The sequence below is a fragment of the Trichosurus vulpecula genome, chromosome 6 (assembly GCF_011100635.1).
Source record: "Trichosurus vulpecula isolate mTriVul1 chromosome 6, mTriVul1.pri, whole genome shotgun sequence".
NCBI classification, from domain to species: domain Eukaryota; kingdom Metazoa; phylum Chordata; class Mammalia; order Diprotodontia; family Phalangeridae; genus Trichosurus; species Trichosurus vulpecula.
The window spans coordinates 277633813-277659863 of NC_050578.1; the positions used below are offsets into that span (position 1 = coordinate 277633813).

The 26051-nt window shown below is 49.2% G+C and overlaps 1 protein-coding gene across 2 annotated transcripts; it reads left to right on the forward strand.

Moving 5' to 3' along the window:
• The first annotated feature begins 1420 nt into the window (after positions 1 to 1420).
• On the forward strand, positions 1421 to 25426 carry ALDH3B1 (aldehyde dehydrogenase 3 family member B1). 2 transcript variants are annotated; one of them, XM_036762216.1, is made up of 10 exons: positions 1421 to 1696; positions 13415 to 13577; positions 15448 to 15558; positions 15769 to 15889; positions 16978 to 17063; positions 18713 to 18794; positions 20052 to 20438; positions 20691 to 20857; positions 23686 to 23785; positions 24716 to 25426. In XM_036762216.1, exons 2-10 carry the CDS (start codon positions 13416 to 13418, stop codon positions 24907 to 24909), a joined length of 1410 nt encoding a protein of 469 aa, XP_036618111.1. In that variant the 5' UTR covers positions 1421 to 1696; position 13415; the 3' UTR covers positions 24910 to 25426. The 2 variants fall into 2 exon arrangements, with proteins under 2 accessions (XP_036618111.1, XP_036618112.1); XM_036762217.1 differs by lacking the exon at positions 23686 to 23785.
• Positions 25427 to 26051: the final 625 nt, after the last annotated feature.

The window sequence follows — 26051 nt, forward strand, 5'->3', positions numbered from 1 at the left end:
CAGCCTTGGGGGCAGATGCAGCCCATTCCAGGCCCTCATCTCTTCTAACCTACACTATCATTATAGCCTCCCTACAGATCTCCCGGCCTCCAGACTCCATCAATTAGTCAACAGTATAAAGCACCTACTGTGTGCTGCCCACCGCCTTTCCAGTGCCAACCACAATAACAAGGGAGGCTTCCTCTTGGAGGCAGAATTTTAGCTGGGACTTGAAGGAAGCCCAGGAGATCTGAGTCTCCCCTCCAACCAGGGCTCCCTACTGCTTCTAGAAGAAAACATTGACTCCTAGGTATGGCATTCAAGGCCCTCCCCAGCCCATTTAGAACCCACTTCTCCAAGTTAGCGAATAAATGATTAGTGGACTGGCTTGCTTTACAATACTCTCCATAGCACTCTTTGTCCCATCTACACACATGGATGGCCATCCCTGCCTCTGTACGTTTGAGAGTGCGGCCCCTCTTCACCTTAGCCACTGACAACTCTTGTTAACCCTTCCTGAAGCAGCGTCTGTATTCTGTGTCCTCCTTAGAGGAGAAGCTCTTGAGGACAGGAACCTCTCCTTGGCCTCCCCAGCAGGGCAGAAAAGTAATGTCAACAGAAAGCTGTCCTCTGGGTTGAGGCCTGACTGGAGTGCCCAGGGAACCCTGAGGTTTAGGCCTGGGATTGGGCTGGCAGGGAGGGCTACCTTGAGCTGAGGGAGCTTAATTGGTGAATTTGGAAAGGCAGATTGTGGAGGGCCTTGAATGGTGGAGGGAGCCCCAGAAGGTTGTGTGGTCAGTCTAGAGCTGATTATGCATGTTCAGGAAACTCCACCCTGGGAGCTTCAGGGAGGCTGCTGTCAGAGGAGGTCAGAGCCAGACTAGGGACAGAGGACCTGTGAACAGCCCAGCTTCTTCCCGAGATATCTGACTTCCTGCTCCCTCTGCCTGCATCCCCAGAGGACATCGGGTTTGTAGGGAGACTGTCTGCCTGTGTTAGCTACTGAGCCCCCTGGCAATGGGTTGTGGGGGGAGAATTATCTCTGCTCTCTCTAGAAGGAGCCCACAGGGGACCTGGCTGGGAGCTCCCCAAGGAGCTTGCCTGTGATGTAAGAGAGCCCAATATGGCCCTGACCTGGGGCATTACTGTGACCAGGGCAACAGCCTGGCACCAGGCCCAGGCTCTGATACCCAGGCATCCAGGCTCCCAGGCCTGGGGGAGACAAGACAGATTGAAGCTGCTGCCTGGAACTGAATCCCAGCCAGCACAGGCCTCGCTGGGGGCCAGTGCTGCCTGGAACCTGGACCCCAGCCAAGCACAGACCACTCACCCCAGACCAGGCCAGTTCAGGAGGATGACCAAGACACACAGTGTTCCTCCTTCAGCTGTGGTCTCTGGGTGGGTGGCGGAGGTGGCTGCCTCAGGAACCAGCTGGGTCTAGAGCCAAAGTCATAGGCAGGAGCCTGTTAGCCACACATGGGTCTAGGGTCACCCAGCTGGGACACTCACTGTGGGCCCAGCCCAGAGGCTTCCTCACTGGCCTTGGGGAGAGAGCCCTGTCCCCGCCTCCTAGGGGCTGGGCTGACTACCAGCAGAATTTCATAACCAGGCCCTGAAGATTTGTGCAGAAACTTGGCCTCAGAGAAGGAGAGGGGGAAGGAGAGGGAGAAGGAGAAGGAAGACAGCTGAGCTGGAGTCAACCAGGCCACACCTTCAGGTATGGAATCCTAGGGATTGTCCTCTGCACCCCCCCTCATCCTGCAACTGGGTGCTTTGAGGTAGCAGGCAGGAAGTGGGCTTTGGTGAGACTCAGAGGAGCCAGGGTGGGGCTTTGCTCTAGAGGGAGGGCACACATGCGTGCGCGTGTGTGTGAGTGTGTGTGGGCAGCCACTCTCACATCCCCATTCCCTGGCGCCTGACTTTTCTCACGTGGTTCGGCCCCAACCAGTTGTGGGGGTGTCAGGGAAGGGAAGTGAGAAAAGGAACTTGTGTCCCATGTTCCATGGCGCCCTCCCAGCCAACCCCCCCAACCCCAAAATGAGAGCCCTGAGGAGGAGGGAAAGAGGGAGGGAGGGAGTGGGCAGGCAGGATGGGCTCAGCCGTTTTCCTATAAAAAGCAAGGAAAATTGTGGGTGGACCCTGTTTTGTGTAACCGGAGCTTTCCTCAGCCTGAAGCAAGGGGCAGACTTTGGAGTCTGAGGTCCTGGGTTCAAATCCCAGTTTTGTGTCTTGGACACAAGTCTCTTTGGCCCATCTGAGTCTCAGTTTCTCCTTCTGTACAAATGGAGGGGTGGAGTGAGGATTGTATGGGAGGACCTCTAAGGTCCTGGCCAGTCCTAGCAGCCAAGCCTGTGCTGAGCACAACCAGCCAAAGAATAAGATCCATCCCTGCCCTCCGGAAGTTTACCATCTAGAGGCAAATATATGGGTGGAGAGAAATGACTCTAGGCACTGGGGCAGAGCTGGAGAATTTTAGTGAAAGGTCTTATTTTCCGCAGGACTTTTGTTCTCTGTTTCTCTGAGGTCAGATGGGACAGAGGAAGGGGCTAGGAGCTGAGAGGCTAGAATCTCAGGAACATTTATTAAGCCCTTACTTGGTACCAGTGCCAATTTCAAGCGCTGGGCATACAAAGATAAAAAATAACCATAGAAATAATCACTTCTAGAGTGGTGTAAGGGTGCAAAGTGTTTGACACACAAGCTCATCTGAGACTCCCCAACAACCCTCCCAGGTATTAGTATCCCAGTTGTACTCGTGAGGAAACCGGCTGACAGAGTTGAACCACCTTGCCCAGGGCACACAGCTAGTACATGTCAAAGATGGGATTCAAACCCAGGGCTCTCCTGAGTCCAAACCCAGAGCTCTTTCCATTAGACAACATTGCCTCGAACTCCAGGCGCTTCTTGGACTTGGAGTCTTCTCCTAACTTGCTCTGTGACCTTGGGTAAACTCCTGCTGGGCTTCAGTTTTGAGATCCCTACCCAGAGGTGATTAATCAGTCTTTGATAGCCTCTGCATAGATTTCCCTGCACAGAGGGGAGCCTGTCCCCAAGGCTCCATTTCTTGCCTCGCCCACCATAGCCCAGCAGGTTGCCTCCCAGCCTGTCCAGATGCCACTCCCTGCTGCCTTTGCTAAAGGCATTTGGGTGGTGAGAGCATTCTTCAACAATAGTCTTCCCTCCCACCTGAATGCCAAAGGTGCCTAGGCACCTTTATTGTTCTGGAATGTAGAGAATGCAGTCAAGTGCTTTGTCTGGGCGAATCCCAAACCTTCCTGATGGCCCCTTCGGAGGCACCTTCCCCTGGAGTCCCAAGGAAATGTGTTTCATTTCATAGCAGTGGAAAAGTTTAGAAGTCCTCCTCCAGGCTCTTTTCTTCATGATAGCTATGCATAGCAGGAGTTTTCAGACTGATGTCAGGCACCAACCTGAGCAGAGCTGCCTTCTGTCTCGAAGATCACTTGGCCATCTGGCTCATCCCTTCCTTGAGGTCACCAACAGTTTGGTTTAAAAGGAGGGTAAAAGACTTAGAACCTGTAGGGACCTTCAAAGTCATCTAGCCCAACTGAGATGAGGAACCAAGACCCAGACAGTGAAGCACCCTGCCCATGGCCACACTAGTAGTGTGGGCCAGAGCCAGGATTCAAATCAGGGGCCTTTGACTCCAGACCCTATGTTCTCTCACAGAGTCTCTGACTACAAATCTCCTTCCTGTGCAATTTCTACTGGGTTTAGGGGCTAGCTGAACTGGAGCCATGACAGCCAAGGGATAAGTGGCCAAGAGAGTTACCACGAAATACTGTTGACAGGATGCATCTAGCCTCAAAGCTGCTGCACCGTTTTATCTGAGAACCCCAAGTGCTGGCTGAACCCTCTGTAGCAATCAAGTGATTCAGTTGAAACTGTCAGAGGCAAAATTAGGAAGTGGGTACCACTAGCCCCATGCCCTTCTTGGGGTTGTCTCAGACCCCTCCCTACCCAAGGCTCAAGACCTCCCTCTCTCTCCACCTTCTCTTCCCCAAACACCGGCTTCTGGAATCACAGAATCTAGCTCAGACTAGAAGGGACCTGAGAGTCCCACCCCTCCAAGTCTGGTCTGTTCCTGAGCTAGAAACCCCAACCAATCACTCTGCTTGCAGCTCTCCCGTGATGGGGAGCTCACTGCCTCCTGAGGCAGCTTATTGCTCCTTTATTTTTTTTTGGTTTATTTAAAAAATTTTTATTTTCAGTTGCAAATTCTCTCCCTCCCCCCAGCCCCTTCCCCACCCTATGAGAAGGGAAGAAACACAATACTCGTGATACATATGCAAAACATTTCCATAATAGCTATGTTGTAGAGGGGAAAAGCAAGGAAAATAAAGTGGGAAAAAAAAGCCTCAATCTGCACTCAGAGTTTATCAGCTCTCTCTCTAGGAAGTGTAACAATTTTCAAAATGAGTCCTTTAGAACTGAGGTGGATCATTTGTATTGATCAGTGTAGCCAAGTCATTCAGAGATGATTATCATTACAATGTGGCTGTTACAGTGTGCAATGTTCTCCTGGTTCTGCTCACTTCACTTTGCATCAGTTCATGTAAGACTTCCCAGATTTTTCTGAAATCACCCTATTCATCATTTCCTACAGCACAATAATATTCCATTACAATCATATGCCACAACTTATTCAGCCATTTGCCAACTGATGTACATCCCCTCAATTCCCAACTCTTTGCCCCCACAAAAAGAGTTGCTATAAATATGTTTGTACACATAGGTCTTCTTTTATGTCTTTGGGGTGCAGACCTACTGGTGATTGCTGGGTCAAAGAGTACACAGTTTTATAGCCCTTAGGGCATAGTTTCAAATTGTTTCCCAAAATGGTTAGACCAGTTTACAACTCCACTAACAATGATTTAGTGTCCTTATTTTCCCATGTCCCCTCCAGCTTTTGCTATTTTCCTTTTCTGTCATGGTGACCAAGCTGATAGGTGTGAGGTAATACCTCAGAGTAGTTTGAATTTGCATTTCTCTAATTATTAGTGATTTAGAACATTTTTTCATGTGACTGTGGGTAGCTTTGATTTCTCCTTCTGAAAACTGCTTGTTCCCAGCCTTTGACCATTTATAATTTGGGGAATGGCTCCCAATTTTATAAATTTGGCTCATTTCCCTATATATTTAAAAAACAAGGGGGGGCGGAGCCAAGATGGCAGCTGGAAAGCAGGGACCAGTGTGAGCTCCCTGCTGAGTCCCTCCAAAAACCTATAAAAAATGGCTCTGAACCAATTCTAGAATGGCAGAACCCACAAAACAGCAGAGGGAAGCAGGGCTCCAGCCCAGGACAGCCTGGATGGTCTCTGGGTGAGGTCTATCCCACACGGAGCTGGGAGCTGGGAGCTGGGAGCTGGGAACGGAGTGGAGCAGAGCCCAGCCTGAGCGGCGTGGACCAACCAGACCAGGAGCCGGGTGGAGGGGGCCCTAGCGCCCTGAATCAGTGAGTTGCTGCAGTTACCAGACTTCTCAACCCACAAACACCAAAGACTTCGGAGAAGGTTAGTGGGAAAAGTTGCAGGAGTGGAAGGAGTTCGCGGTTCAGCTTCCAGCCCCGGGGGCAGCAGAGGTGGGGCAGCTACAGCTGCTGCTGCTTCTGGACCCAGGCCCACCTGGTGGGAGGAATTAAGTGGTGGATCAGAGCAGGAGTGCACAGCCTGCTGAAGATCTAAGCCCATTCCGGGTTGGAGGTTCTTGGGGAAGGAGTAGTGCTGGGGTGACAGAGCTGGCACCTCCCCCCCAAACGTGGAACATAGAACTCTGTAGTCTACAAGCAGTCACACCCCACTGAAAATCTCAAGAGTCAAGTTAGTTGGATGGGAATATGGCCAGGCAGCGAAAACACACCCAGATTCAGTCTCAGACTTTAGATTCTTTCTTTGGTGACAAAGAAGACCAAAACATACAGCCTAAAGAAGACAACAAAGTCATAGAGCCTACACCAAAAGCCTGCAAGAAAAACATGAACTGGTCCCAGGCCATGGAAGAGCTCAAAAAGGATTTGGAAAAGCAAGTTAGAGAAGTAGAGGAAAAATTGGGAAGAGAAATGAGAAGGATATGAGAAAACCATGAAAAACAAGTCAATGACTTGCTAAAGGAGACCCAGAAAAATGCTGAAAAATACACTGAAGAAAACAACACCTTAAAAAATAGATTAACTCAAATGGCAAAAGAGCTCCAAAAAGCCAATGAGGAGAAGAATGCCTTGAAAGGCAGAATTAGCCAAATGGAAAAGGAGGTCCAAAAGACCACTGAAGAAAATACTACTTTAAAAATTAGATTGGAGCAAGTGGAAGCTAGTGACTTTATGAGAAATCAAGATATTATAAAACAAAACCAAAGGAATGAAAAAATGGAAGACAATGTGAAATATCTCATTGGAAAAACCAGTGACCTGGAAAATAGATCCAGGAGAGATAATTTAAAAATTATTGGACTATCTGAAAGCCATGATCAAAAAAAGAGCCTAGATATCATCTTTCAAGAAATTATCAAGGAGAACTGCCCTGATATTCTAGAGCCACAGGGCAAAATAGAAATTGAAAGAATCCATTGATCACCTCCTCAAATAGATCCCAAAAAGAAATCTCCTAGGAATATTGTCACCAAATTCCAGAGCTCCCAGATCAAGGAGAAAATACTGCAAGCAGCCAGAAAGAAACAATTTGAGTATTGTGGAAACCCAATCAGAATAACCCAAGATCTGGCAGCTTCTACATTAAGAGATTGAAGGGCTTGGAATATGAAATTCCAGAGGTCAATGGAGCTAGGATTAAAACCTAGAATCACCTACCCAGCAAAACTGAGTATCATGCTCCAAGGCACAATATGGATTTTCAATAAAATAGAGGACTTTCAAGCTTTCTCAGTGAAAAGACCAGAGCTGAATAGAAAATTTGACTTTCAAACACAAGAATCAAGAGAAGCATGAAAAGGTAATCAAGAAATAGAAATTGCAAGGGACTTACTAAAGTTGAACTGTTTTGTTTACATTCCTACATGGAAAGATGACGTGTATGATTCATGAGACATCAGTATTAGGGTAGCTGAAGGGAATATGCATATATATATATATATGTTTATGTATATATATATATATATATATATGTGAATGTGTATGTATGTATATGTCTATGTGTATATATGTATATGTGTGTATATATATATAAAAGAGAGAGAGAGAGAGCAGACACAGGGTGAATTGAAGATGAAGGGAAGATATCTAAAAGAAATAAAATGAAATTAAGGGATGAGAGAGCAACATACTGAGAGAGGGAGATAGGGAGAGATAGAATGGGGCGGATTATCTCACATAAAGGTGGCAAGAGGAAGCAGCTCTGTGGGAGGAGGGGAGAGGGCAGGTGAGGGGGGAATGAGTGAACCTTGCTCTCATCAGATTGGGCCTGAGGAGAGAATACCATACATACTCAATTGGGTATCTTACCCCACAGGAAAGAAGAGGGAGGAAGATAAAAAAATAAAAGGGGGGGATGATGGAGGGGAGGGCAGATGGGGGTGGAGGTAATCAAAAACAAACAATTTGGAAAGGGGACAGGGTCAAGGGAGAAAATTCAATAAAGCAGGATGGGTTGGGAAGGAGCAAAATATAGTTAGTCTTTCACAACATGAGTATTGTGGAAGGGTTATACATAATGATACGCATGTGGCCTATGTTGAATTGCTTGACTTCTTAGGGAGGGTGGGTGGGAAGGGAAGAGGTGATAGAATTTGGAACCCACAGTTTTAAAAACAGATGTTCAAAAACAAAAAAAAAAGTTTTTGCATGCAACTAGAAAATAAGATACACAGGCAATGGGGCGTAGAAATTTATCTTGCCCTACAAGAAAGGAAGGGAAAAGGGGATGAGAAGGGAGTGGGGTGATAGAGGGGAGGGCTGACTGGGGCACAGGGCAACCAGAATATATGCCATCTTGGAGTGGGGGGGGGAGGGTAGAAACGGGGAGAAAATTTGTAATTCAAACTCTTGTGAAAATCAATGCTGAAAACTAAATATGTTAAATAAATAAATTTAAATTAAATTTAAAAAAATTTAAAAAATAAAAATAAAAAACGAGATCTTTATTAGAGAAATTTGCTGTAAAATTTTTACCCCAGTTGCTTTCCTTTTAATTTTGACTGCATTAGGTTTGTGCAAAAACTTTTTAATTTCATGTAATCAAAATTACTCATTTTAGTTCCCATGATCCACTGTATCTCTTGTTGGTTATAAACTTTTCCCTTATCCATAGATCTGGTAGATAAGTTTTTCCATGCTACCCCAGCTTGCTTATGATATTGCTCTTTATGTTTCACTTACCCATTTTAATCTTCTTTTGGTATGTGTGAGATGTTGGTCTCTGACTAGTTTCTATAAGGATGCTTGCCAATTTTCCCAGCAATTTTTGTCAAATAGTGAGTTCTTACCTAATAACTGGGATCTTTGTGTTTATCAAACACTAGGTTACTGTGGTGATTTAATTCTGTATATTGCGGACCTTATCTATTCCATTGGCTAATTATTCTGTTTCTTATCCATTATCAGATTGTTTTAATGATTACCATTTTGCAATTTTGTTGTTCAATCATTTTTCAGCCATGTTTGACTCTACATGACCCCATTTGGGGTTTTCTTAGAAAAGATACTAGAGTGGTTTGCCATTTCCTTCTCTACCATTTTGTAATAGAGTATGAGATGGGGTACCGCTAGGTCACCTTCTTTCACTTTTTTCATTGATTTCCTTGATATTCTTTACCTTTTTGTTCCTCCAGATGAATTTTGTTTCTTTTTTTCTACCTCTATAAAATAATTCTGTGGGAGTTTCATTGGTAGGGCACTGAATAAGTAAATTAACTTGGGTTAATTTTGGTTTAATTGGCTTAACCATGATTTGTCTTTATTTGTGTAAAGAGTGTTTGCAAATTATGTACATCTGATTCCTGTATATGTCTTGGCAGGTAGACTCCCAAGTATTTTAGACTGTCTGCAATTTAAATGGAATTCCCCTATCTTTTCCTACTGGGTTTTGTTGGTAGTATATAGAAACATTGATGGTTTCTGTGGGTTTATTTTATATCCTGCAACTTTGCTAAAGTTGTTCATTGTTTCAACTATTTTTTTAGTTGATTCTTTAGGGTTGTCTAAGTCTACCATCATGTTAGCCACAAAGAATTATAGTTTTGTTTCCTAGTTGCCTAAGCTTATCCCTTCAATTTTCTTTTCTTGTCCTATTACTATATCTAGAATTTCTAGGACAACATTGAATAGTAATGGGGCTAATGGACATCCTTGCTAAGCCTGATCTTATTGGGAAGGCTTCTAGCTTATCCTAATTACAGACAATGCTTGCTCTTGGTTTTATTCATCATTTTAAGGAAAGCTCCCTTTATTCCTGTGCTCACCAGTGTTTTTAATAGGAATGAGTATATTTTATCAAAAGCTTTTTCTGCATCTGTTGAGATAATCATATGATATTTATTGTTTTTTAATTAATATGGTCAGTTATGGTGATAGTTTTCCTAACAGTGGAAATAGCCCTGCATTTCTGGTACTTTTTCTGGTGCATTTCTCCCATTAGGTCATAGTGCATGATCTTTGTGATATATTGCTGTCATCTCCTTGCTAGTACTTTATTTAAACTTTTTGCATCAATATTCTTGAAGGAAATTGGTCAATAGCTTTATTTCTCGGCTTTTGCTTTTCCTGATTTAGGTATTAAAACCGTATTTCAATTATAAAATAAATTGTTCTTTAATTGTTTGGTAGAATTTATTTGTAAATCCATCCTGATCCTTGGTAGAACTCCTCTTTGCCTGATTTTTCAAATCATTTTTATAGTATTGGAATTACCCCATTGGACTCAGGGGCAGCCCTCAACGTTAGGAAGTTTTTCTCTACATGGCACCAAAGCCTGTTCCCCCCACTTCATGGCTTGCAATTCTCCTCGTTGCTCCTAGCTCTACCCTCCAATTGTCTTGCCTGTGACAGCTCTTCTATCATCTCTCCCCCACCCCCAACTCTTTCTTATCCTTTTCCAAACTGAACCCCCCAGGATCTTTATCTGCTCCACCTCCCCTCCCCCAGGGCATGCTTTCTAGTCTCCTCATATACTCCTCCTTCCATCTCTTGGACACCTTCTGGTTTATCGATGTCATTCCTAAACTGGAGTCCAGTCCTCAAGATGAAGCCCAGCCAGGGCCAAAGACAGTGGGACTCCCACCTCCCTTGTCATGACTCTTCATGTTTATTATTTTATGAGGGTAGAATCATAGATTTCAAGATGGAAGGAATTTGCGAGGCCTTCTAGTCCAACTCTTTTATTTTTGCAATTAAAGAAACTGAGACCTGAGGGGAGGTTAAGTGATTTGACCATAACCTAAATAGCCAAGACAAGGTTAGGGTTAGGGTTAGAACCTCTGCCTTCAAATGCAGCATTCATAAAGCCAATTCATACCTAGCATGCAGTCCACAATCAATCAATTAACCTTGATTCAACAATTCCTATTTGCCAGGCATGAGCTAAGTATTGGGGTAATGAAGAAGCAAATGCAAGCCCTGGCTTCAAGAAGCTTACATTTTAATGGGGGAAACGTGCTTATAAACGGGCACCTGCAAGATCTATACAGAATAGATGGAGGTTAATCTAGGAGTTGGGGCGGGGGTAAGAAATGGGAAAGACCTGAGCTGGGTCTTGAAGGAAGCCAGGGAAACTGTTAGGTGAAGGGGAGGAGGAAGAGCATTCTGAGCATGGGGATGGCCCTTGCAAAGGCTTGGAGCTGGGAGATGAAGCATTATATACAAGGAACAGCAAACAGGCCAACAACACTGGTGGACCATAGAGTGTGTGAAAGCAATTAATGTGAAAGAAGAATGGAAAGATAGGATGGGGCTGTGTTATGAAGAGGATGGCTAGTGCATTTATTTGGGGTCCTAGAGGTAATAGGAAGCCATTGGAGGTTATTGAGTAAAGGGGTGATGTGGCCAGACCTCTACCATGAGAAAACCATTCTGGCAGCTGTTTAAAGGAGAGACTGAAGTGGGGGAAGCCTGGACACCAGTTAGAAGGCTATTATAAGAGTCCAGGCAAGAAGTGATGAGGGCCTGGACTTGCAGGGTGGCTGTGCAAGTGAAGAGAAAGGGAAATGTCCATTAGAGTTCCCAGATTTTTTCATAGGAACTACAGTCTAACGATAGCTTCTCTGTTTTGCACTTGTGAGGGCAATTTCCCTTCACCCAACCTGGATAGGGTCTGGCAAACCCATTTATACTACAGTGTGTGAACGGATGATAGTAGCTTGATGTGTTGGAGGGGGACAAGAGGGTGTATTTTAACAGGAGACAAGGTCCCTAATCCAAGGCTGGATTTGATGGTGGCTTTTCTGGCAGGGTGATAAATTAGCATAGATATATTGAGGTAAGGGGCTCTTCCCTGAGATGGGAGAGGGGTTGAGAAGGCTTCCCAGCAACCTTTCCCCCATCTCATACCCTTCCTGATAGCCCAGTAGACTCACCCACCAGGAAAGGGGACAGAGGAGCATCCTCAGCTTGTTGGGTTTGCTTATCAATGTCATCTGTGTCACTATCATTGATCTATTTCAGAAAGAAGCCCCTGCTGGCTGCTGCTAAGTCATTGTACCTGGTGTCTACACTGCCAGCTGGCCTCAGCCAGACCTGAGCCACTTGCTCCTTCTGCCACACTCCTAGGCAGGCAGGTGGGAGAGGGAGAGAGAGAAGAGGGAGGGAGGAAGGCAGGGAGTGTGCCTGTGTGTACACCCGGGGCTCTCTGGCCTGGCCTTGGCAGTCTCTCTACTTGGGCATTTTATTTCCATTGTAAAGAGTCCTGGCCTATTTGTTAAGGTTGATTGTGACTCATTAAGTCAATACCAGGGAAGACTGGACTATTCTGGATCTCAGTCTCAGTAAATGGGGAGGAAGGGTTCCTTTGAACTCAATTCTCTGAAAAACTGAAGGTTCGGTTCAGTAGTTACTGCTACATTTCCAGCTAGAACTCTGGTAGGTACCAGGGAGTTGTTGTTGCTTATCCTTTGTCCTCGAAGAAGACCATGACGTCGAGGAGGCGATACTATGACTTGCGAGTGAGTTGGGTTGGAGTGAGGGAGGGCTGTGTAAAGTCACCATCCTCACTTTCTCCTCTGGAGCCATCTGGGTCCAGTGGCCAGATGTGGGGCGGGGGATTACAACATGGATACAGGTTTGAAAATATGGAGACTATGCAAAGGACTTTCAAGAGGGAGATAATATCATATATTTAAATATTATCTATTTAAAAGGAATAGCAAGTTGTACACAATAGATTTGCAGTTTTAGGTGCAATTGTTTTTTTTTTATTATGCTATGTCATGGAAATGCTCCGTTTTATTCCATAAATTAAAAATAAATAAAATTTTTCAAAAAGAGGAAGAGAACATTCAAGGCTGAGGGGGACCATTCCAGGCCTATAGGAGCTACCAGTCCTTCAGCTGAGTCTTGAGAAAGCCATAGATTTTAAGAGACATCAGGGAAGAGAGAAAGCATTCTAGGCGTAGGGCACAGCCTATGCAAAAGCAAGGTGGCAGGAGATGGAATGTCATTGACAGAAATCAGTTACCAGACCAGTTTGGAATAGAGTGTGAAGGGGAGCAGTCTGAGACATAGCTGGGAAATCAGAGGGGAGCCGGATGGAGAGGACTCTAAGGGCAGGCTGAGGATTTCATTAGCCTGAAACCCTGTTTGGCAACTGTCCCAGAAAGTTTACACCCAAACAGTTTCTCATCTGGCTCTCCCACCCAGCGGTGAGTCAGAAATGATTTCTTCTGTTTTACAGATGAGCAGGCTGAGGCCCAGTGAAAGGCTGTGGCTTCATTAGTTCATGACAACGTTTCTAAGGTGCTTGAGTTTTCTTTCCCACCTTGGCCAAGGTGTGTCAGTGACAGCTCCTCCTGCATCCTGGGCTCCTTGAGGGTCCTCGTTCCCAGCCATGGCATTTTTAAAACCAGCCCCCAAAGCCTCCTGCCAGAAGGCCTGGGCCTAAGTAGCAGTTTGTCCATTTGCTCACTGTAGGGGCAGATCACTGCCATCCCTGGACCTCAGCGTGTAAAATGAGGGAGTCAGACTCAGTGATCTCAGGTTCTAGACTCAAGTTCTACACTCAAGGTTGTACAACCTAGGTCTGTGACTCGAGTGTGAGAGTGTGCTGAGAAGGACCTGCACAAGGAGAGATAGCTTTGGGTTGGGGAGACTGAGGAAGGCCTCATAGGAGAGCTGATATTGGAGCATTTTCTGGAGTCTGCGTGTAATGAACGGGGCACGTGTTCTCAGCCTCGGTACAGCAGAGTGTTGTGCCTGGGGAATCCCAGTACGCAGGGAGCTCCAAGCCCCAAACCCAATCCCTACTTCTCTCTGAGTCAGGATGAATCCCTTCAAGGACACCCTGCAGAGCCTCCAAGATGCCTTCAACTCTGGGAGAACCCGTCCAGCAGAATTCCGAACTGCCCAGCTGGAGGGATTGAACCGCTTCCTGAAAGAGAACCGAGATGCCCTGCTGGCTGCCCTGACCCAGGATCTACACAAGGTGAGGACCTAAAGGTTACTCTGGAGACTGACCAGTTCAGAGCATCGCAGAACCCTGGGCATGGAGAGGCTCTTTATAAGCATCTTATCCAAACTCTTTCCTGTATATGAACCCCACTGACAGCCTCCCTGACAGGGGCCCCCCAGCCTCTGCTTGAACACTCCTGGGGATGGGCAGCTTATTACCTACAAGACAGACCAGGGCCTTGCCCTAGTACAAAGCTTCTCCTTCCCCTTAATCGTGGTAACTCTGCCTCATTGTACTTTCTAGCCATTAGCTCTAGTTGTGTACTCTGGAGTCCCTCCTCCCTGTGAGACAACCCTCCCGAAGTTAAGGACAGCTATCCCATGCCCCCAAGTCTTGTCTCACCCCTTTCTTACTTTGCTTGACCTTTATGTGACATTTTCCAGTCTTCTCCCCATCCTCCTCCCCACATCCGATCAGTCGCCAAGACTTGCTGGTCCAACCTTTACAGCATCTCTCTCAGTCATCCACCCCTTTCTTCCCACTGCCATGGCCCCCATCCTGGTCCAGGCCCTATGCAGCACTCATTTGGATTATTTCAACAGCTTCTTGACTGTCCACTGGGCTCCCAGACTCTCTACCTCTAACCCTTCTTCCACTCTGTTGTTAAAATCATTTTTATGAAGCACAGATCTGATTGTGTCACTCCCCTACTCAAAAGCCATTGGTGGCTCCCTATTCCTCTAGGAGAAAACACAGCCTTTCAAGTTTAAGTTCTTTTTTTTAAGTCTGCTTCAATCTGTGTTCAGACACATCAGTTCTTTCTCCAGGGATGGATGGCATTTTTCATCATCAGTCCTTCAGAGCTGTCTTGGATCCTCGTGTCGCTGAGAACAGCGAAGTCCTTCACAGCTGATCCTCTCACAGTATGGCTGTTACTTTGTACTCAGTACATTTCATTTTGCATCAGCCCATGCAAGTCTTTCCAGGTTTTCCTGAGGGCGTCCTGCTCATTGCTTTCTTCTACGACAGTATTCCATCATAATCACACACCACAACTTGTCCAACCACTCCCCTATTGATAGGCGTCCTCTTAAGTTCTCACTCTTTGCCCCCAGAAATGAGCAGCTGTAAATCCTTTTGTACGTATAGGTCCAAGTTTAGGTCCATTTTAAGCCATGTTCAGCTAACTCTCCTTCACAGACTGTGCTCCATCCAAACTGCAGCATGTGCTGTCCCCCTAACACTGCCCCTTTGCCCAGGTTAGCTTCGAGCCTCCTGATTTCCCTGACTTTCTTGGAAGTTCTGTTCATGTCCCACCTTGCCTTCTAAGGTCCCCTTCTGCTGTCCCCTAGTGTCTTCCTACTGCCTTCCATTTTACTCTCTATGCACCCAGTTCTTTACATGCTCCTTTGGAAAGGGAGAGGGCATCCTCTGAATTGGCCTTCCTTTGTAGCTCCAGAGCTTAGCACAGTGACACACACTTAATAAATACTTACTGACAGATCCAAAGCTTCGAGGCGATGTAATCCTATCACTGGAGGGTGTTCCCTGTATGACTTATCAAATGTTTTTTGAGAATAGCAGCAGCTAAAAACTTCCTCCTGCTGTGGCCAACTTGGGGGAGGGCCCCTGTGAACTCTAATGGCCTGGCTGGTCCTTGAGCCATAGGCAGCCTGTGGAGAGAACCAAGCTCAGAACTCCCAATCAGACCTTTCCAACCGGATAGGATCGGTGCTCCAAGGCAGAGGCTCCAAGGACAAGAGCCCACACACAGACACACACACAGGATACAGCACCATACAAGGATGCTTAGGGGTCTGGAGTGCAGGGTCAGGTGTATGCCAGGCTCCTGGATACATGGGGAGGGCCCTGGGGCCTGACCCATGGACCACCTCTCCTTCAGCCTCCCTTTGAGTCTGAGATATCTGAAATCAGCATCTGTCAGAGTGAAATCAACCTGGCTCTGAACAGCCTGGACAGCTGGATGAAGGATGAACATGTGTCTAAAAACCTGGTGAGCCTGGGCTGCCTGGGGAGAGAGGGCGGAGCAGCTGTGGGTTGGGTGGGAGGTGGGAGGCAGGGAGAGAGGCTCCCCTGCAGGTGTTTTCTCCCCACCCCCACCCTGGGGCTTCTCTTCCCTCCGGCTCCCCAGATCTCCTAAAGGAGGGGGGCCCAAGCTGAGATCCTGGCCCAGGGGCCTAGGCTCTCATTCCTTGGTCACCAGGCTACGCAACTGGACACAGCCTTTATCCGGAGGGAGCCCTATGGCGTGGTCCTCATCATTGCCCCCTGGAACTATCCTCTGAACCTCGTGCTGGTTCCTCTGATCGGGGCCATCGCAGCAGGTAAGGAATGAGGGCCTGGACTTCCTCGTCCCTGCTGCTACCCCAGAACGGTCCTTACCTGTTCAGGCTCTGCTGTTCTGCGGTCAGAGCTGGTTCTCTCCCCACAATGGCAGGGAGGGAAATGGGATGGGGAGCAGAGGAGGGGAAGGGAGAGGGAGGAGAGCAGCCAGTGCAAGTGAGGGGACCCTGACATGCCCAGGGATCTTGGACAAGGCTCCTCTCTGGGCTTTGTTTTCTTCCTCCTGCAAAGTTTGGGGTTGAACAAGGGTCTACCTAAGGTCTCTTCCAGTCCCTTAATGGGGAGGGGGATGCAGTGGAGGAATTGGGGCTGGGGGTGGGGGAGAGAAACATTATCCTAGAAATCTAGGGGCTGGGTTAAAAGAATTTTAAAGGAAAGAAACTGAGTCTGTGACATCACTGGTTATAAATGACACCCCCATGTCCTCCCCCAAACCCACAGAGACCAGTGGCCCAGGAATAGTGGTCAATAAGCCATTCTTCTTCCGTCCTTCAGTTCTCTCCACCTTCATCTGAGACAATGGTTGGACTAAGTGACTCCCAGGGATGCCCCTCCTCCAACAATCTCCCTTCTGGGTTCTAAGGCTCAGTCCTGACATTCTAGGTTCTATGTTCTAAGGTTCCTCCCAGGCCTTAGAAATCTATGAAATACTTGAGTGAACAAGCCCCGTTCTGCCCTGGCTTCATCTCCCTTTCCTCCCCTCCTCCTTCCTCTCTCAATCTCATGCCTTCCCAGACTTGTCCAGGCCCACTGCCCCCGCCCCACCCTCCCTTGCAAGGGGCTTGTCTATACAGAGGCTAGAGCGGGTCCAGTGTCAGGCAGCGACCAACTGCAGGACCGTGGAACCCGAGGACAAGGCTGCCCTCTAGAGTTCAATCATGAGGAGCAGGTTAGATCTCAGCTTCAGCCCATGTTCTGTGATGATGACCCTGGAGTATATAGACTTGCCTGGGGCTCAGAAATCCTCAGCTCCCATCTCCTTGGCAGCTGGGACCTCTCTGACAGGCTGACCTCTGGCTGGGGCCCTCCACCCCATGGCTGAACCTGCCTCTCCTTCCCCTCCCTGCAGGCAACTGCGTGGTGTTAAAGCCTTCAGAAATGAGCAAGAGCATGGAGAAGATCATCAGCGAGGTGCTGCCCAACTACCTAGACGAGGTGAGACAGCGTAGCCCAGGGTTCCAAGTTCCCCAGATCTTCAATGCCATCAGCACCCCGATCTGCCCAAGCACCTGGGGCAATTTCTGCAGGGATTTAGGGGAGAGGACCTGGGTTCAAATTCCAGCCCCACTTCTCCTTCCCTCCCTGTGTGACCAGTTAATGTCCCCTCTCTGGGCCAAAGTATCCTCTTGTATAAAATGAGAGACTTGTTCTATCTGGCTTCTGGCCTAGATCTTCCAGCTGCACTAAGGCTTTGTGGGGAGGGGAGGGGAGGGGAGGGGAGGGAAGCCCAGCTGGGTCACAGAGCTTCTGTCTAGTCTGCTCTGGGTAACTCACGGGGTAACAGGGGTGCTGCTCAGCAAGCTCATTGTTATCACGTTTATACACATTTATTTCAATGCCCAGAGGATGGTCAGGTCACTTGGCAAGGGCAAGGGATGGAGGGGAGACAGCCAGAGTACTTCCTTGATACCCTAGAGACATCCAGAGACAGGAAGACCTCTAGCACTTTGGGTGGACTCTCTGCCACCGGCTTGTGGGACAGCATGAACAAGAGTCACCCAGAAAGGCTGGGTTTGGATGGGCTGCTCCCTGTATCACTGGAGAGAGCTCCTGAGTCTCTGCAATCACAGAAACACTTGAAAGATGGGGCAGTTTAATGCCTAAACTATCAGTCATTCCCACTAAGTGTCCATCCATACACTTTGTCCATCTGTCCCCAGTTCATTTAGAAAAAATATTTTATTGCTATTATTTTTATATCACCTACACTTCCCAATCTATCTCCCCACCCCCTCTCTCCCCGAGAGCCACCCCTTCTACCAAGAAAAGAGCAGTTCCCCAAAACTGGCCAATGCAGGTGCCATATTCCATGCCCAGAACAAGCCACCTCTGGAAAGAGGCTGAGGAGGGAGCCCCTGGCCAGAGCCCTAGCCTAGGGTCACACTCCGCTCACCACTGGGGTCACTTGTTTCATGGTGGCCTTCCTTTAGTTCCATTAAGTCCCTCAGCTTCCTACATCCCTCCCCAAGGACCCTGGGTCACTAGTGGTAGGAAGTATCAGGTGGTGAGGCAATGTTGGAGCTGGAGGAAGCCTCTTCCTTTGTGGTCCTGGGCTTATGGGTGGCTCAGTTTGGGCTCCACCTGATGTGTAGAGAGGCCTTGGTGGAGGAGAGGTGGGGGAGTCAGAGGGGAAGAAACCAAGGACAAAGGGTGAATGCCCAATCTAGGCCAACTGGGCCCAAACCCTTAACCCAGCCTTCTAGTCAAAGCCTTGGGACCCTCACTTCCCCAGTCTGCAGGCCCTAGCTAGGCCACAGCCTGCCTTCCAAGGCTACGGGTCTGTCCTGGGTGTCACACACACACACACACACACTCTTTCTCTCTCTCTCTCTCTCTCTGCTTAACCCTCTCCACCTTCAGGCCAGGGGATACAAAGACAAAAATCGAATAAATGCGATAGAGATTGAAAGTGGCTACCAGGTCATTTCAGGGGTGGAGAATCAGGACAGGCTTCCTGTGGGGTGGGTAAGTAGGGAAGGGGATCATTTGAGCTGAGCACTCTAGGAAGTGGTGGAGGGGAGGAGGGGCCTTCCAGGCCAGGGCCACAGGCTGCTCTAAGGGAAGGTGTCTTTCTTGTGTCATAGCATTGCTTTGCTGTGGTGCTGGGAGGACCCCAAGAGACCTCCAGCCTCCTGGAGAACAAATTCGACTACATCTTTTTCACAGGTGAGTCCAGCCCAGCCGGGAGGGTCCAGTTAAAGATGGATCCTCAACAAAGTCCATGTGTGCCATGTTCATGGGGCTAGGGGAGGGGTGGGGTGGACGATGGGAAGATAAGCCAGGCAGGAGGGTGCAGGCCAGACTTAGAAGCTGGGAGAATAGAGAATAGTTGGAAGCCCCAGCCATGACCGTGTTAGAGGTGAGCAGGGCTTGGACACTTGTGGGGTGGAAGTGGAGAGAAGACAGCAGATAATGGGCATGCCTTGTTTCTCTGACCAGACCAGAAGAACAGAGAACTCTGGAGTGGGAAGGGGCCTTAGAGGTCCTCTGGTCCAACCTCTTCATCTCACAAATGGGAAATAGAGACCTGGAGGGGAAGGGAGATTGTCCAATGTCTCAAAGTCAGAGCCAGAGGCCTGCTATCCTTGGAGAGCTCCTCCAGGACGGGGGACCTTATGGGGATCCCATTTCCCACCTTACAGCTAGCAGCCCCCCTCTAAGAGGTGTGGAATGCCTCAGGTTTGATCTGCCCACCCCCAAGGCAGTTACTTCCCTGGGCCTTGGAGAAAAGCCTTGACTAGTGGACAGAAAACCACTGGTGGCCATCATGGGAATGGCCTGGATTTGGATTCAGATGACTCGTTCTAATCCTGGCTCTCCTTGCAATCTTGAAAAGGCAATTTCCTCCTCTCTAGCCTCCATGGGGATCCCTGCCCTCACAGAGCTTATAGCAGGGATGAGGTGGAATATAATCCACACACATGTAAACAATTACAAAGGATACAAAATGGTGTCAGGAGGGAAACAGGGTTAATAGCTGGGGTGCTCAGGAGGGGTCTTGCGTAGAAGGGGGCACCTGGCCTGTGCTTTGAAGGAAGGGGAACCTTCTGGCAGCCCCGGGTATGGAGACCAGCAAGGGGATGCCCTTTATGAGAATCACAAATCAGCTACTTTGACTGGAAGAGGGAGCATAGGGGATTAAGAAATGAGCAGAAAGGCAGAGGGGGGTAGGCGATGGAGGGCTTTATGGGTCAGGTTGAGGCTTCTGTATTTCATCCTAGGTAACAGGGAGCCTCTGAAGTTTCAGGGGAGGGACAGTCAGGTTACCAATAGCTCAGCTCTGTGGAAAATGGGTTAGAAAGGGTTAAAATGAATGACCTCTCAGGTCCCTCCAGATCTAAAACCTATGACCCTATGGAAACCCAGGGTTCCTTGGTCAAGTGGAGAGGTCTCAGACAGTCTACACTTCTTGTACCTCCTTAGGGAACCCCTCTGTAGGCCGGATCGTCATGTCTGCTGCCTCAAAATACCTGACCCCCATCACTCTGGAGCTGGGAGGAAAGAACCCCTGTTACGTGGATGACAACTGTGACCCCCAGAATGTGGCCAACCGTGTGGCCTGGTTCCGTTTCTTTAATGCGGGACAGACGTGTGTGGCCCCAGACTACGTCCTGTGCAGCCGGGAGACCCAGAAGAAGCTGCTGCCCGCCCTGCAAAGTGCAGTGACCCAGTTCTATGGGAAGGATCCCCAGAATTCCCCAGACCTGGCCCGCATCATCAATGACAGGCATTTCCACAGGATCCGAGACCTGCTGGACAACGGCCGAGTAGCCATCGGTGGCCAGTCAGATGAGCAGGAACGCTACATTGGTGAGTGGTTCCCATATCTCCCCAGAGTCCTTGGTGCTGGTAGCTGTGTAGCTCCACGGGAGCCAAGTCGTCCCTGTCCTCACTGACCTCTGTGTGACTAGGACCCCGTGACCCTCATGCTCCTCAGCAAACGTTGCTTTATCTTGAGTTGCCCTATGATGACACTGTCATATCCCCAGCACCCCTGCCCCCACCCTGCCCTGGGCCCCTTTCAAAGCTCCAGCGTAAGGTCTCTTCTGTGGTCCGAGGCAGCCCCCACAGTGCTGGTGGATGTGAAGGAGACGGACCCTGTGATGCAGGAGGAGATCTTTGGGCCCATCTTACCCATCCTGAATGTGGAGAGCGTCGATGAAGCCATTGCCTTCATCAGGAAGAGAGAGAAGCCCCTGGCCCTGTATGCCTTCTCCAAGGACTCTAAGGTAAGAGCGATGGCGGTGGCAGGAAAACAGCGGTCTGAGTGGAGGGTCCAGGGATAGGGAAGGCAGTGGGGACAGAGGGCAGGGCCCAGACAAAGACGGGATGGGACAGTGGAGCCTAAACGATGAAGCCTGGGGGGAGGGGACCATGGGGAAGGAGTGGACAGAATGGAATCAAAGGTCACCAGTGGGCACAGTCCCGGGCGTGGCTCCGCTTCCTAGGCCAGACACCCGAGCTCCTTCTCTAAAGCACGTTGCTGCTGGTTTTTACCAGAAGAACACGGGGTCCTCATTGACCGAAGCCTTGCAGGGCTTACTGACCCATCCTTTCCAGCTTCCCCTTCTAGCACCACATGCCCTCTGTCTCTACCCGGATTTGTCTTTGTTCGGCTCCCACACCCCCACGCCCCTGCCTTGATCTTGGGTGCAATTCTCCCCTGGCTGTTAAGCTACATTTCTTTATTTTGCTGAGCAAATTTCATTCATTGCTAAGGTTCTGAGTTGAGAGGGACTGGATCATTTTGTTGGTTTATTACATGAGTGAGGCGTCCCCAGATACAAGGCCTGTTGTTCAGGGCCGTAGGGCCCTCGTAAGGGCAAAGGAAACATGCTCATGAAGTCTTGTGAACCTGATCAAAAAGCTTCTGACTAGAAAGGGAGCGTGAAGGACAAAACTCTCCCCAGGGATTCGGCAAGTCTGACAGCATGGAGGCTCACCAGAGGAAGAACGAGACAAGAAGGGGGCACAAACACCCAAAACACGGATTCCGAACGTGATGGACCTCCGATTCTGCCTCAGGAGAGGGAGCTCCAAAGTACGCCCCATAGTCTCTAGAGAGAGCCATAGTCCTTGCTCCAAGGAGCAGGTGACCTGGACTTTGATTCCTGACCAAATTCTAGAATGGCATTTACAAAGAAAGTGATGATTCAGAGTCAGGCTGGACCTCACCAACATCAGGTCATGCCAAAGCTCATTTCCTCTTCTGATTGGGTTACTAGGGAATGCTACACATCTACTTTACCTAGATCTTAGCAAAGTACTTGACAAAGTCTCCCATGTCCTCCTCCTGGATACAACAGTGACACTGGCCAGATGACTGCTAAGTCAGTTTGGGACTCACTGAATGCCCAGACCCAAAGAGTAACCATTAATGGACCTGGAGAAACTCGCGAGGTCTCCAGCCACAAGGCTCCGTTCTTGGTCTCGGGCTTTAAACATCGTTACCAGTGACTTGATGAAAAGACAGATGGCTGCTTATCAAATTTCCAGAAGACAAGAAGCTGGGAGGGATGGCTGACACATTGGAGTGCGGAGTGAGCTTCCAAAAACAACCATGACAAACTAGAATGCCAGGCTGTATCTACTCAGATCAACCTTCATGAGGAAAACATTAAGTCCTATGCAGTTTTTAAAAAATCAACTTCACTAGTGTGGGGGCGGGGGGGGGGATCATATTCTGTAAAAACGAGGTCAATATGAGTCAACGGTTTTTCATGGAGGCCAAGAAAGCTAACGGAGGTGACGTGACTCCACGTTCAGATCCGGGCACCACATTTTAAGAAGTTGGTTGACAAGTTAGAGGGCATCTCCTGTAGGACGGTGAGAGACTTGGAGGCCCAAAGGAACTGGAACTGTAGAGCCTGGAAGAAAGAAAGGCTCAGGAGACACAAGAGCCGCCATCTAAGTCCGACAGGGAGCAGCTAGGGGGTGCCACAGTGCATAGCGTGTTGGGCCTGGAGTCGGGAAGACCCAACTTCCCCAGTTCAAATCTGGCCTCAGACGCTTAGGAGCTGTGTGATCCTCAGTTCCTCGTCTGTAAAACAAGGGGAGAAGGAAATGACAAAGCATTCCAGCATCTACACCAGAAAACCCAACTGGGTCATGGGAAGTCGGACACGACTAGAATGACTGAACGACGGCACGAAGAGGGATCAGATTTGTCCTGCAGGGCCCGGAGAAAAGGGACAGAGGATGAGCCGGATGTCAGCAGAGCCGTAGCGCTGAGAGCTGCCCCACAGTGAGGACGGGCTGCCCGTTCCTCTTTCATGTCTCACTCTCCGTGGCCCCGTTGGAGGTTTTCTTGCAGAGATTCCAGGGTGGTTGGCCATGTCCTTCTCCAGCCCATTTTACAGATGAGAAAACTAAGGCAATCAGTGAGTTGCTCAAGGTCACTAAGCTACTAAGTGTCTGAGGCTGGATTTGAACTCGGGTCTTCCTGACTCCAGGCCCAGCTCTCATCCTCTATGCCACCCAGCTGCCCTATTGTAAGAGTGGACTCCTGAGTTGGACTTTTCAGTCTCAGAACCCTGCTCTAGCTCTGGGATTCACTGGTCAGTCTCCTCTTCCATAAAAAGGGGGGCACCTGCACTAGGTAATTCTGACAGTCCCTCCCGTCTCCAAATCTATGACACTATTTTATCCTAAAGGTAAGAGGGAGACAGGGAAGGTTCTTGAGCAGGGCACTGGCATATTCAGAACTGTGCTTCAGGAAGCCTCCTTTGGCAACTGGGTGGAAAACTAGAAGTCCTTTGCAACAGTCCAGACCTTGAACTAGGTGCAAGGGGCAGGGGAGAGGGCAGAATCTGGGGGACTCGGAGAAGGGCCTCACCCTCCTGACTCTGCCTTCAGGCTCCTAGCCTCGGTATTATTGCTTCGACACTCTGGGGTAACTAAAGTGGCTACACAGAGAACGAGATCTTCAGGGCATCTCTCCCAAGGACTGGTCAGGCATGTGTGCCTCAGCCTCTTTGAGGCAGCAGAGGGCACAGGGGTCACGGGATCGCCTGCGGCAGTGTGCCCAGTCTCCTGAGCCCTCCTGGCTTTCTTCTAGGTGGTTCACCAGATGTTGGAGCAGACCAGCAGTGGGGGTTTCTGTGGGAATGATGGGTTCATGCACATGACCCTGACTACACTGCCCTTTGGAGGAGTAGGTAGGTCCTGCGCTCCACCTCGTGACCCTCATCCAATCCCTGTGGCCCCTGGCTCTCTCCCAAGTCAGGAGAGATGCTGCAGACACCCTGTCCTTGCCTGTTCTCTCCACAATAGCTATAATGGGTCACAAGTGGTACTTGAACCAAGGCCTCCTTGATTCCAAGGGTTCCTCCACCGTACCACACTGTCTCACTGCTGACACAAACGTTAATGTTTATTGAATCAAACTGCCCTTCTGGGTCCTAAAAGTCACACAAAAGTTAGAAAAGGCCCAATTCCAGCCCTCAGGGACTCACAGTTCAACAGAAAAAGATGTAAGACTTAAAAAATGTTTTTGGTTATTAACATGGTTTTCTTTTTAAATTTTGAGTTCCAAGTTCTCTCTCTCCCTCCTTCCCCTCCCTCCTCACTGATAAGACAAGCAAAATTCTATCAATTACACATGTGAAATTGTGCAAAACTTATTTCCATACTAGCCACATCACCAAAAAAAGGCAAAAAAAAAAAAGTTCTTAGGCCAAAAAAACCAGAAAGCGAGAAAATTCTACTTCCACATGCACTCAGAGCCCATCACCCTCTCTGGAGGAGGACAGCACCTTCCATAATGGCCCTTTGGAAGTGTCTTGATCACAGCAGCTAAGGCTCGCACAGTGGATCATCGTGTGACGTTGCTGTGACTGGGTAGCAACCTCCCAGTTCTTCTCAATTCACTTTCCATCAGTTCACAGAGATCTGACACAAGACATTTTACCCAATTCCTCATCCCAGTGCTGAAGGTTTTGCTGAATCTCCCTCCTCCCCCAGAATTCCAGATGGCAGGATGGAGACTGTACTGAAAGTGGGGGTGGGGGGAAGGAGGGACTGCCTGACGCCAAGAGGCCCAAACCCCAGTGGCTGCCCCTCACACTGCCTGCCTTTCTGTCTTGTAGGAAACAGCGGGATGGGCAAATACCATGGAAAGTTCAGCTTTGATACATTCTCACATCAGCGCAGCTGCCTCCTGCGAAGCTCGGGCATGGAGAAGCTTAACTCCCTGCGGTATCCGCCCTATGCCCAGCGTAGTCTGGGGCTGCTGCTGTCCTTGGTGGAGATCAGTCGCAAGGGCCAGTGCACGCTCCTCTGAACTGGGAGCTGTCCCCCTCACCTCTCACAAGCATCAGGACTACTCTCCTGGCGGAGCATCTGTCTCTTGGGTCTCAGCAGCAGGGTTCAGATGAACTTGTAGTGAGAGCTGCTGGGGGCAGGAGATCCCCTGGACTCCACTTTCCAGCCCCACTGTCTGTCTGTCTTTCTGTGCTTGGGGCAGAGGGGCCCTAGGCTCCCTAGTGCTGCCCACTTCTAAGTAAGGGCCAAATTCAGCTGATTATTGGGCTGAGCCTCAGGCTGGGCCCCCAGTTTAGTTTTAGGCACCATATTTTTGGAGGGACACTGGACCGACCAGACAAGAAATGAAGCCATTCAAGGACTGGAAGGAGGAGCTGGAGATGTTCAGCGTGAAGCAGACTGAAGAGGGATGAGGGATGAGGGATGAGGGATGGGCTGCTATCCGTGTGGGAGATGCCCCTTTGGATTTTCACCTGTAATGGATGTGAGGAGGTGACTTCCAAGTGTCTTTCTGCACTAAATTCTATCTTTTCCCCTCAGCGGCTCAGTGCCAGGGCCGGCGGCTTTCTAACAAGGTGGGGGGGCGGGGTCCTCTAAGCAGAGGTCAGGTGTCCATCTGAATTCTTGCCCAGGTGCAGGCTCCAGAGGGATTCAAACCCAGCCTGTCCCAAAGGGCCTCATCCCTCCAGTCCCCCAGGTTGGCAGCTTCACAGTTGTTGCTGACTCTTCCCTCTCCCCACCTCTGCCTGGGCTCCTGCCACGGCCTCCCTGCATCTGGCATCTCCCCTGTCCAGGCCACCCCCGCCCCAGTCATCAAATGGAAGCTAAGCAGCCTTTGGGGGCTCCCCAGACTCCAAAACCCTTCCCAATCGGGTTCCCCCCCCTTTCCAGCGGATTCCCCATCACTTCTCACGCACGGGCTCATCTCCCACCTCCCAGTCTTTGCAGGTGCCCCAGGCTCGGCTCAGGGCCCCTCCTTCCCACTTGACCCCCACTCCCAGCATGCGTGGGCCCCCAGAGCAGGAGCTCTTCCAGTTTGTCCTCGGATCCCTGGCCGGGCACACGGCCTTGCACAAAGTGGCGATTAACAGATGTGTAATAACCAGCGCACGCTCTGCCTGGGCCCAGCCCGCAGTCAGGAAGACCTGGGTTCAAATCCGC